The sequence below is a fragment of the Lichenostomus cassidix genome, chromosome 1 (genome assembly GCF_008360975.1).
Source record: "Lichenostomus cassidix isolate B80296 chromosome 1, HeHo_3.0, whole genome shotgun sequence".
Taxonomy (NCBI): Eukaryota; Metazoa; Chordata; class Aves; order Passeriformes; family Meliphagidae; genus Lichenostomus; species Lichenostomus cassidix.
In genome coordinates this window covers 34,154,402-34,167,171 of record NC_139479.1, presented here as the reverse complement: position 1 = coordinate 34,167,171, position 12,770 = coordinate 34,154,402, and the positions used below count along the sequence as shown (strand labels likewise).

The window sequence follows — 12,770 nt, the reverse complement described above, 5'->3', positions numbered from 1 at the left end:
ACATCGTCCTCAAGAGGGTGACCGCACAGAGGCTGCCCTCGGATGAGCTGGGCAGGCGGCCGTGGCTGCTGGCCGCGATGCTGGCCGGGCTGTGTGGGGGCAGCTCGCCCTTGCTGCCCAGCTGCTCGCACTGCTGTGCCTCCCTCCCACCGCCTGCTGCTCCTTGCTGCCGCCAGCTCTGCCCGCCGCCCGCAGCTCCCACCGCGCTGCCCTCTGCTGCTCAGCCTCCGGCCCCCGCCTTGTCCCGCACTGCTGCTGACATCCCACATTCCGCCCCTGGCCTCCCTCACAGCCCTGCTCCAGCCTTCCCCACAACCACTGCCCCAGGCTGTCATCCTGCCTGTCCCTCTCCGACCCCTATGGCCCTCGCCCTCTCACACACCCGCCTGGCGATTCACTGCCAGCGCCAGACCCCTGCTCGTGTCTGTGTCACCCCCTGTGCTCCCCAAGAGCTTATTGACATCCAAGTTGCGGCCACTCTGGGTTTTTAATTCACTAAGATGAGTTAAAATGCATGGATGACTTCTGCCCACCTGCTCTCGTTTGGGAAAATTGTGGATGAATGTCTGTGGGATATTTCTAACATTAGGAAGACATCAAATGATGTGGTAAATGTCCCTGGTATCATACAGGAACCGTGTAGAGTGGTTTAGTTGGCGAGGAAGAGGCAGGATAACTGAGATAAATTTCAGAATTTCCCCATGCAGTCATGCGTGGCAATTACGTGCTTACTAACAGGCTCAAACAGAGCCTGCCTTCTCCTGGGCTCAGAGCTTCTGCCTGCCTGCGCTGACCTAGTCTAAGCTCTGTATCATTCCCGTGAAAATCTGTCTCCATCCTTTGACAGGGACTTCAGCATGTGTTCAGAGGTACCTGGCCTAAGGTTTCATTTCAGAACAAAGACTGAAATTAGAGGGTTGTGCTGTTTCCACTGCAGAATTTTTACATATGAATGCTGCATTAGGCATGTCAAACTTCTGATTACTTATTATGGCATCAGTTTTATTACAAGCCATTGTTTAAACCTCTGCAGGGTAGTCACAATTTAATCTCTTGCTTGTAAAACAACCAGAGGAAATTACCCTTACTCTTCACTTGATGTATGTATTCATTGTTTCTGATGGGCATGTGCTGGGTGGCACCATGCGACAGGGCTAAGGGGATTAGTATTTCTTTGGGCTAAAGTGCAGAATGCAGAATTAAATGTGACTGTTCTGTGTCTCTAGACAACAGTAGTTTCCTTGATTATAGCAAGGCTGTGTACTGTGCCTCTTTAATTTAGGATCATCCCTATCTTTGATTCATCATTATTAACTCATATTTTAAGGGAACCAGAAATGTTTCAGTTAGGAAAGTTACGGTTGAGCAAGAACATGACCAGCCTGACGTAAAAAATAATAATATACCAATGAGATTTACCTGCAGCTTTTGTGTCCTTTACATTTCAACATTATTGATGTAAGAAGGGCTGTAAAGGATGACAGACTCTGACTGATTTTGCCTGCTCATTCCCACACAGATGCTCTGAATCACTCAGGGGCAGCAGTGGTGCCTGCACATAGGCACACCAGTGAAACCCAGAGTGGGCTGTAAATTCATGTCCAAACCTTGGTTCAAATGTAAAAGGATGCTCCTGGGTATTATTTTTCAGTCTAACTGCCAATAAGCCCTCACTCAGGCAAATAGTTTGACATCACTATAAACAGTGCTGCAAAAACCAGTGAGATCACTTGTGTGTTTGAGTGTGTCCCTACAGCGTGAGCAGGGGGTTTGACAGGAGGACTGTTGGGGGATATCATACCCAGGCATTGCCTACTCCACAGCACCCTGGAGATGCCTTGTGATTCAGAGCAACATTCAAGAGCTTTAATGGATGTGGTAAAGACACCCCTGGTAAACAGTTTCCTGGTTATGCCATGTCTCATTTTTGTTGCTTGTGTGAATGAGAAATAATTCTAAAATTTTTCTGCTGTCATTTTTTTCCTTATTTTGAGTTGCACCAGTTGGCAATAATTCATTTTACGACTTGGGTGTATGTTCCCAGATTGGCTGGTAGTTCCAACCTTGCAGGAAAGAAGCAAAACCATCTGGAGTCATTATTGGAGAAAGGGGAGCTGTACTCTGTGCTGGGAAAATTACCTTTGGCAGCAGGCTGAGTTGTTTACCATACTCATGTCCCATTATTCCTAGATGTTAATTAAGCTAGTGTCCTGACTGAAGGTGAGTGACAATAATGGAGCAGGGATTCATCCATCAAATATGGCAGAGGAGGAAAGGTAGAAGACTTGTCTTGACTTAAAGGAAACAGTAAAATGAGGTTCAGTTCTCTACTTTACCACAGACCTTTCTGTGGAATCTTTCTCCCCCTCAGGAGACTCTGGGCTGGCAGTCACAGTTGTGGCCATTTCTCCTCATTGCTTGTACTTGCTGCTGAGAGTTCTGATCTGAAACCAGACATCATCCATATCAGTGACCACAGGGCAACAGCATAACAAATAATTGTTGGAAGGCCTGTCTCATGAACATTATTAAACGTAGGTTGTGTTACTGTCCTCCATGTTTCCTCTTAGGTTTTTCTTCTGCCATCATACCAATCTGATTTATCCCATGTTGCTCTTGTTAGCTCATTGTCAGTGGGATGATTAATTTAATTTTTGTCTTTATGCATTTTACATTATTTTCCTTATTTGTTTGTCTCTTTCTTCACGCATGCCTGCTTCTTCATCTGTGTCTTTTGAGCATTTTTCCTTGAATTGCCTTTTCTCTCCCTATCATCTCGTTTTTTTGAGGATGTCTTATTTCTATCCACCAGTTTATTACCTCCTCTCCATTTATCTTCCTCTTATCTTCTCCCCCTAGCCCTGCTCCTATTTCTTCCCTGTGAATGCCATTTCCCCCACTTCCTGCCCCTCCTCTTCACTCACACACCAGTGAGGAGACATGGCATGGGTACATGAGGGCAGGATAGAGCTTGTTCCAAACTGGCAGGGCACAGCTTGTTTCATGTGTGTTATTGAAAATGCAAACGCACACACACAAGAGCACTGACTGTTCTCCCAGTTCTTTTGCTGAAGGATATATATGGAGAACATCAAACGCCTTTGTGGTCTTTTAGATCCAGACCATTTTCAACAGCAATCACATGAGTCGACAAGGGGATCCCTAAGGCAAATCATTCTCCTTCATCTCTACTTTGAATACAACTGTTTTCAGGGAGGTGAAAGTTTAACAGAAACGCAATCTATCTGCAAGTGTTTCCACAGTGGTGATTTCAGCAATTGCATGCAGAGGGTAGTACACTGTGTGCTCCAGCAGCACAGCTAGCTTGTCCTTCTTTCCTCTTTTGCCTGCCTTTAATACTTTCTAAAGTGAGCAAAGAAAAAAACATGGTCATGAGAATATGGCTGTCTGGTTTTAGCAAAAGCTTGGAGAATAATGCACCATCCACTTGGGTTGGGATAGGCTTGAGCAGTGCACTGGAGTTCAAGGTGCTCTTTCAAGGCTGGGGTGAGGGATACTCCTTCGAGTCCTCTACCTAACAAAGTAAGAAGGTATTTTTAGGAAAATAAAGAAAAAAACCCCATATTTTCTTTCCCAGGCTACGGATCACACTTGAATATGCTCCTTTCCCATGGGTTAGCATCTTTTTGTGCTCTGCCTAGCTTTTTCTCCATGACTAACTACTCCTTTCATCGTCCTCTCTTTTTGCATACCAAATGGGCCCTGTAATGCTGTGAATCACAGATCTATGAACTCCCCAGCCACAGTAACACAGCTCCTTTTCTGGTTCACATCTCTTGTATATTCAAGAACAGTTAGTCACACTTTTCTGCTCTCTTTCCTCTGCTCTCCAACTGCAGAAAGAGCTGATTTTTTTTTAACTCTCCAAACTGAATATAATATATTATATATAATTTCTATACATTTCCCTGTAGCCTCAGTGCATGGATCATGTCAGAGACAATAGAAGATAAATGAAAAGAATGGCAAAATTCCCAGCTGCCACATGTGTGTCCTAGCTGGTGTAAAGCAGTGTAAACTGCTCTGTCCAAGACCTGGAAAGATTCTGGAGAGACCAGGCAACTCCAGTTAATCTTCTCTGTCAGTCAGTTCATAAGGAACTGTAACAGGAAGTGCTATGTACCAACGGGAAAATCTGTCTGACAAAGTCCCTGAAGGCCTCCTGTTCTTGTATCAGGGGTGTCCTTCATCTTCTCTTCTTCCATGTGTGTGATGTTTGTTGGTTAGAAAAATTGTATTAAATTCAGGCAGAAAGTTGAGGGGTTTTTTTCCCAACAGCATTACTGAAATTTTGAAAAATATTTTCCATGAACATCACTGAAAGTTAAGATATTTAATTACTTTTGGAAATTATTTATCCATCTTTGAAATCAACACACTCAATTTCAGTGTTCTAAAAAAATATTTTTAATTTATTTGTAATTATCCTTATGAGTACATAATTCAGTGTGACAGTACAGTATGGCATTCAGATTTTGAAGGACGACAACAAAACTGAAACTCCCAACCTTTAGTTTCTTAGCCATCCTTTATAAATATCTCCATCAGTTTCAATTTTTTTTTAAGCTGGACATTTGTGTAAAACCAATTTTTCTATCGCTGAGAATAGCTTGATGAGTCAACATTTTTTTCCAAGGGAAAACTTCTATTTTTTTAAACACCCAGTTAGTTCCTTCAGTGCATTTTCATGATGGATCTGTCACTTAAAATTTCTTAATTCTCTCTGACTGGAAGAATTGGAAGTATAATATGTTCAAGCAAATACAAACATGAAGCTGATGAAGCATAGTAGTAGCATAGCACTGTTGGTTTTTCTTCTAATTTTTTATATAATAAAGAAAAATTTATAAGTGGAAGTAGGAGAGATTTTCATTATTACCTCTTTTTGTAAATCCATGTTAGTCAGAACATCATTCTTTCATAAACACATACAAAGAGCTCTGTCACTGGACTGTTGTTTATTAAAATGCTGTGAAAAACACAGAAATTTGAATCATAAAAGATTTTTCTAGATCCTAAGATACACACATATTATCATAGGTTTTATTTTACTCATGGAATATATGGCTTTGTTCGAGTTCTGTTGTTTAATCGGCTTCTCCACAATAATTTTTATTGCACATTCTGTTTCTATTTGCAAGACAAATCATGTTGCCTTGACAGGACCAAATGCCAGCTGCAGCACAGTGCTGGATTCATGTAAACATGTCGTTCCTATAGCAGGTTATCAAGTTTTCCTGTATAGAGTTAGATGATAAGTATTCAAATGCTTACTGCACACACATAAGGGTGTTTCTACCCTTCTTTGCCAAATACTTTCTGTATAAATGCAAAAGGATTTGCTGCTTTGCAAAATGATCCCTTGTGTTTGCAGCAATTAGCATTAATTGCAAAAATTGACTCCCCGGCCTGGAAAATGGGTGTACTGGGGAAGGCACAGATCTCAAATTCTATAAGCCAATTTAAAAAAGAAATGGGCTACTGTATCAGCAGACCAATCCATCAATTCAAAAGACAGAATTCTAGCTCAAATGCATCAGTGTTTTATCCATCTCTATCTGTTCCTGCAACCAATAACAAAGAAATATCTAAGTCAGGATGCCAACTTCAGTAAACTTTCATTTTACATTTATTGATGTATTTCCATTCTGTCTAGTAAAAATGCTTTTAGGGTTGATTGATCTCTGGAGAGCAATAACACAGTGTAACACTGCTACCCCAAAGGTACATGTATTTGGGGAAATTAAATGTAGCTACTTTGTTGTCACAGTGTTAATGTCCTTGTCTAAAAGGAATTAATGGTTTTAACAAAGGATTATTAATAATGGTTATTGATTTGATAGAATGTTTCTGAACTAGTTCAAAATTGCAACATGCTGGGAAATATGTGAGATATGGATGTTCCTGCTGCCCAGCCTCTCCCTGCACCCTGGCTTGGGTGGGAGAAACCAGCTCTACGTGGCACTCAGGACAGTGGATCTCACAGAGGTGCTGTTTGCCAAAGAGGCAAGATGGTTCTATGGTAATTTGAAAGTTAGTGTATTGCATTCATGTGATAGAGAAGGCAAAAGGGACTCAGAGAACTGGGAGCAGAGAGAGAACTTGTCACCCTTGAGAGAGGAAGGTTAGTTTAACATCTTTCTATCAGCTAAAAGAGTCATTAAGGCTGAATGAACCTTAAAAGCTTTGGAGTTCAGGTCCTGGATTATTATTCAAATATTTTAAACATTTCTCTCTATTGTCTGAACTACCACTATCCTCCCAGTATCTTGCCAGTGGAGTTGTCCTTTGGGCTGCCTATTGTTGGTGGGGAAGGCTGACACACATGCCTGTAAATCCCTGGAATAATGTGTTAAGAGAAATTGTCCAAAAGTATCAGCTCACCTTCCAGAAACCCCCTCCAGGTTAAGCCCTGCTGTTGCTCCTTGTTCTTCATAGCCATGCATCCCATGTCTTGGCACATGCATTAAGGATTATGAGGAATTGTGCAGGCAGGTGAAGGCAGATTTCTGCCTCTGTCATTTGTTAACTCTTAACCTTTTCTCTGTTCCTCACCTTAAACCTCTTTGTTCAGTGAAGGAAAACTTCATCTGTTCAAAAGCAGACCAAGCAGTTGAAACTTACACCTGTGAAGAAAAATTGGTCTTTTGATTAAATCAAGCTCTTGATAAAAAATATGCTGTGAAAACTATGCTAAGTATAATAAATCTCTGTAAGCATAAAATATTTTAGCCTCCCAGGAGCTTTAATATTGCCAGAATGTCTGATATAGTTGTAGCTTTGTTGCTCCGTTTCTTCTGTTCACATTATGTGTTGGGTGCTGTGGTAGCCCAACCTTTCTTGGTGTGGGAGATGGAGAGAAGCTGTCCACAGCAAAGTCCCCAAGAGGGACAGAGACTGAGGAGAACTGTGGCTCACAGTAGCTTTAGGAGAAGCTCAAGAGCTTTTGACAGTGATATTAAAGGAGTGGTGGGCATGTTCAGTATCTGAATTGCCACAAAAAAATCAATCAATCAGTCGAAGCAGCAGTTTCTTTACATTCTTTTTTTCAGTGAGAGCTGGGGCAGGGCAGCTCTGTGACCGTGCTGGTTTTTCCCAGTTTGGACATGAAACTTCTTGTCATTTCCTGGAAAGTCAAACCTGCCAGATTTCACTAGGTTCTGGCATGTTTGCAAGTGGAAGAGGTCTTAAGCATTCTGGTCCCAGGCCATGCCATGCCCCTTCTTATGAAATGCTTTTCCATTACAGATCTCTGTTTACAGTGTTCCAGGGTGACACAGTGTTGTGAAATTTATAAAGCTCTTAAGCCAAACATACTCAGCTATTAGGCCAAATAGTAGAGAAAGTGATTGCTAACACTGTTCTTTATGGTACTTAGAAATTACCACTTTGCAATGCTGGCTGTGGACTGCTTTGTATGTTACTCCTTTCTTGTAGGTTTTCCTGTTTTGCTGATGTTGGCCTGTTTATGTTGCTCAGGTAAGACCCTCCCTCTTCACAGGCCCCTTTCATATTTAAATCTTATTTAAATTCCACCTGATTTCTGAGAGTAAATGTGTGATGCCGTTGATGAACAGTCTCACAAGAACAAAAGCTTTCATGCTGTGTCTGGGCTGTGAGTCATTTCATGGATGCAGAAAACTTCCACATTTTAATTCCTCTGGTACCTGTTGGCATTTCAGCTATATTTCTTCTTTAAAGAAGGTCTTCCAGCTGAGAGAAGGCTTCTTGTGGTGGTTTTTCACAAATAGCTGCCTTTCATTATGAGTTTGTTGCTTGTCTTAACTTATGTACTGGGAGTTAGTCACTTTTATCACTCAGATTGAAGCTGTGATGTTTGTACTCTCACTACATAGGAAAACTTCTAAAAAGCAGAAGTTGTTAAATTGTTTCAACAAGCAAAAGCTGATTTTCAAAAGTATGTTGTGCCAGACTTGCTAATCTTTTGTAATTTCTGTAGACAAAGATTGATGGCATAGTATTTTTGGCACAGGAGTTATAGATATCTCAAAGGAAAATGCATTTTGCAGTCTATGTGCACATTCAAGCCACATTTCCTCTGGTAAGACAGACCAGTCTTTCAGTGTGGTGAATATTTGCTCTTGCAGAACACATTCAGTACCTCCTTAAATCCAAAGCAGTGCAGTAGGTTGAGCCCACCACAATTAAACCTTAAATTATCTTTGCATATACACCAGCACTGTCTACTGTGAATCTGCCAACCGCATTTGGTGCACTGCGCTGGATATGAAATGGCAACACTTTATTATACATATTCACATCTGCAGTTCCTTTTGAGACCCAGAATGAATAGCTCAGAACTTGCAGCTAATCTGCAAAAGTCTGCACCAGTTCCAAGATGCTTTTCAAGAAGATTTTGGATTATTTAAGTTATTGCTGGGCCTTTTTTGGTCCCATGTACATTCTGGCGGAAGCAAAGAAACCATAAAATCCCCCATTGCTTCCTTCGACTTAAAAGCTCTGTTACAGAAGAGAAAGGAGGCTTTCCACAGGTGGGTGGAGAGTAACTCCCCCCATTTATACCCCTAGAGATAATCTTACAAGATATGTGACAATCTTCAATAACCTGAGATCCAGATTATCCAAGAGATAATGTGAAAATATATGTGTCCATGTTGTTTCTCCATTCCTCAAAAGGAATGGAGACCTACACAGAATGTAGGTCTTGAAGCCATGATCTTTTTCTTGCATAAAGCAATGTAAACCCTTGCTTCCTTGTACATATTTACTCATTCATTTGTTTAATGGAGATTTTTAATCGAACAAGGGGGTACTCCTATGGTCAAATACCACTTCAATTATTGACAAGTACTTAACACTGCATCAAATGCCCTGACTGTAGGAAAGTGGCAATTTATATCATTCTAAATAAAGAGATATATTTCCTGGGAGAATGGAATTACAGTAATTACAACTTGAATTTACCATTGATAATAAAATAGTCCAAAACATTTGAAATTAACACCAACTGTGCACAAATGGAAAAAAATGACTTTTTTAAAAGTACTGATTCTGGTGAGGCTTTGAGAAGACCGGCCTTTGAGTCCATGTTATGTGCATTTGAGAACTGTGCTGAGTTGAAAAGCTGAACAGAAATTAAGCTGCACACAGCAACTCTCAGTAGAGCAGGATAGCTCTCAGCACCTCACCTCCTGCTATTAGGAGGAGGGATCAGCCAAATGAAAAATGATGCACTGGTTCCATCTGGGTGACAGTAATGCCCAGGATAACAAGCCCTGGCTTAGTTTGCCTTTCATAAATGATTTTAAAATAAAGATGTTCTAGGTTTCTATATTAAATGTGGTCCTCAAGAGACAGTAAGTTAATTCTTCTTCCCTCTGCATTTCTGAAAGGCTGTAACAAGGGGCTAGTCACTGAATGCTATGTATTTATACAGTGAAGTGCCGGAAGTTGGGAAGCATGGCTTTAAAAAAGAAATGAAAACCAAAACACAATCCAGCTTCCAGCTTGTGGCTCCTACTGAATTGTGGGTTAAGCACAAGGCAGGAGTCACTGATTTGCAGAGATATCGGTTACTGAGAACATCACCAACACTTTACCTGTTAGAGAGAGCATTTCCCAGCTCTAGGATTTTACCCTTATACTCTAATTTTAAGAAGAAAAATGTTATTTTACCACCATTGAAAGATGCCAGAGAAAGCCTGGATTTGTCCAGAGTTGTATGTGAGCAACAGGAGGAGCTCACTGCAGAAAGAGGAATGAAAGGCAAGATGGGTTGTTCTGAAAGTGCCACTGGCCTATGACTGCTTAAGTAACCCCCATGCCACAAATTAGGACATGAAGGATTTGCTTTTTAGCTTGTGTAGAACAACTAATTTAATTATTGTTCAGGAAACCTTCCTTTTGAACAGGTTCATCACAGGGTCATGAGGGCTCTTCAGGAGTCCCTAATCTTGCATTCCTTATTCACTGAAGGTTTATGCTACAGCCACCCTAACTATGATATACATATAGTCACAATTTATTTTTTTATATAGGAAAGAAATGTAGATGAAAAAGTACATGAGAAGTTGCTCAGGAACACCTAAAATGCCCAGCCATGTATATGAGATGAGTGACTGTGCAATAGCCTGTAGTAGTAGTTGGTAACAGCACAGCTGCTGTAAAGAACATAACTCTAACAATATCTGAATAAGTAGATAAATTAATATCTTAGACTGGTATTTTGTTTTACTAATGTACATGCTTCTTTTTTTCATTTGGTAAAACACTGGTTGTCGGTGGTGATGTACTTATGCTCATTTCTTCAGCTTGTTCTTATCTCCCTGCCTGTATTTCTGTTTGGGATTTTTTTTGGGGGGGTTTTAGTTGGGATTTTTTTCCTTTTTTTTTTTTTTTAAATTGAGAGAACATCACAACTAATGAGATTTAGAAAATGTGTTCACAGGCTAAATATATGCAGTACTGTCAGGAAGCCTCCTTTAATCTAATAAACAATATTTAGGACTCAAGCTTTGATTTATCATAAGAGAAAGAAACTGCTTATAATAACCAGCAAAGACGTTTATTTTCCAATATATTTCTGTAGCTGCTTCAAAATAAGCTGCAAATCTATCAAAACTTGAAAAATCTTGTGCTGCATTCCCTGAAGAAAGAAAATTTAAGACTGTGAAAGCTTCATGAGTGTTTAATAATAGACTTTTATAGTCTTGACTAAGCAATGGTGATGATGTATTGCAAGATTAATACATAAATCATTATGAAGCTTTAGTCATTTTAATACAGCAAGCCTGTGTTTTGCTTAATTCCCTGATTCATCCTAAGGCATATATTGAAATTTTGTGTGGCCTTTCATTAAAAACCCCAGCATGTCAGCCACATTTTGCATCACTTGTCTTTTAATGGAACACATAGCAGCTGGGTTTTCTGCAGTTTGATCTTGGTGCATTCTGCCCTCCAGGCAAATTAACACACTGGAAATTGGGGAGCGTGGTGATGGGTGAAAGGAGGATGACGTGCAAGACAATTGTGAAAGAGGTCCATGTCAGGAAAGATTCTCTGCTAGCACTGGCTAGGCTAAACTGTTCTGTGTACCTGTCAGGATGGTCACAGGTCCTCTGAGCTTTTTGCTGGAGCAAGATGTGGTGGGGAAGGGAGAGGGTTTTGTCAGCCAGTCCATAACATCACTTACCCGCGCGTGCACAGTATGAAAGGAGCTGTTAATGAGAGAAGAAAAGCTGAGAGCAACAAGAGAGCCTCGTGCACAGGAGGGGTGGAAGAAGTGGTTTGTGCTGAGCAGCAATTTAGCATCCCCTGTTACTCAGTGGGTACCCTGACCTCACTTAATGCTCTTTACTAAACATGGGATCCATGGATGTAAGTGGGAGACCACTGCAGAACACAGACCAACTAAAGCCAGCCTCAGCAGAAACAAGAGTAAGACTGAGTGCCAAGGGATGTGCTGAACACAGATCCAGTTTTCAAACCAGGGTAGCAGCTGAGTCCATATTTAAACACCTAATTAGACACTGCAGGCTTCAATTTGAAATTTGGCTTCTCATTACTTTTTGAAAATGCGTTCCATGGGGAGACTGCTGCTGGAGACAGCACCATGGAGATAACTGGCAAAATCAGCTTCTGGTGGAAAAGAAGAAAAAAGAAAAAAGAAAAAAAAAAAAGAAAAAAAAGAAAAAAAAAAAAGAAAAAAATCAGCAAACCTCAAGGTGCTCACTCCAGAATTGAACACCTACTTATTTTGTTCTGGCGAAAATACAAAACAATCCTTTTCTCTTCCCCTCCCTAATTTTTGTAATAGTAATTCAGACCTGTAGCCTATGTTGCAAAAGTTCTTAAGCCAAAAGTCAGAACTTCTGCTAAAAATTAATTGCACACAAAATGCAGAACCTGCCTTATGCTGATCCTTTATTCATCCATATAGAATCAATAAAACATTAGTTTCAAAGGAAGGAGAAGGTCTATCTTGCTGCTCTCTTGGCTAGATTTCAAACCAGCGAATTAAATTCTGGCTGCCTTAACTCCTTCTGTACTTTTCCTTTAGTCAGTTGTGCACTGCCCTGTTTTATCAGCACTGACTCAGCAAAAGGCAATGGAGGGAAACGCCCTGGGGGATGCCACTGTTTTCTGTGGCAGGAAGAGTGGTCCACAGCGAGCCCCACTCAAATGAGTCAGTGAGCATGAACTTCTCCAAGCTACTGATGCCAGGCATGCCATACTTTCCCACTGAACTTCTGCCCACCAAGTTCTTGCTCCACTTTTCCAAGCTGCTGACTGTGCACAGGCTTGTCATATCACAGCACATGCTGCCTGGTATTGCCCAGACTAGGTGGGCAGTATTTATTAGGATGTATCCCTGGGCATTGAACAGCAGTACCCCCTTAGCTCTCTAGCTGACTTGCCAGCACCCACATATACCACTGGGAGCTGGGAGCTGCCAGTCTTGCCTGGCTTGTTGTCTAGTTAGGAGGCAGAGTTTCTCTGCTTGAGAGTCTGCTTGCCTGGCTGTGAAGCATCAGTACCCTGTGTCCTCAAAGCAGCAAAGGTTCAGGTGTCACAAGTGCTTCATGTGCACTTCTCTGCTAGCACAGTTTGCTGGCAAGCTGTGTCTGCTTGGATGGTTTGCTTCTTGTATGCACTTTGATTTCAGAAAGATTTTAGAACCTTCAGAAAATGTGGAAATGCATAATGTCAATATAATTTTATTTAGTATGCAATTATACTTTTATTCATTGTAAAAAATGTGCATACAA

General features: G+C 41.0%; 1 protein-coding gene across 3 annotated transcripts in view; it reads left to right on the top strand.

The window, feature by feature from the left end:
* DHRSX (dehydrogenase/reductase X-linked) overlaps positions 1-12,770 on the top strand; it is a 211,704-nt gene that overhangs the window by 166,598 nt on the left and 32,336 nt on the right. For 2 of the 3 annotated variants that reach the window (XM_085056390.1, XM_085056375.1), the window contains exon 6: positions 7,459-7,500. The exons of the other annotated variant lie outside the window; for it this stretch is intronic. In XM_085056390.1, coding sequence (XP_084912516.1) covers positions 7,459-7,500 — 42 coding nt within the window. The remainder of the gene's footprint in view (positions 1-7,458; positions 7,501-12,770) is intronic. 3 annotated transcript variants of the gene reach the window in all.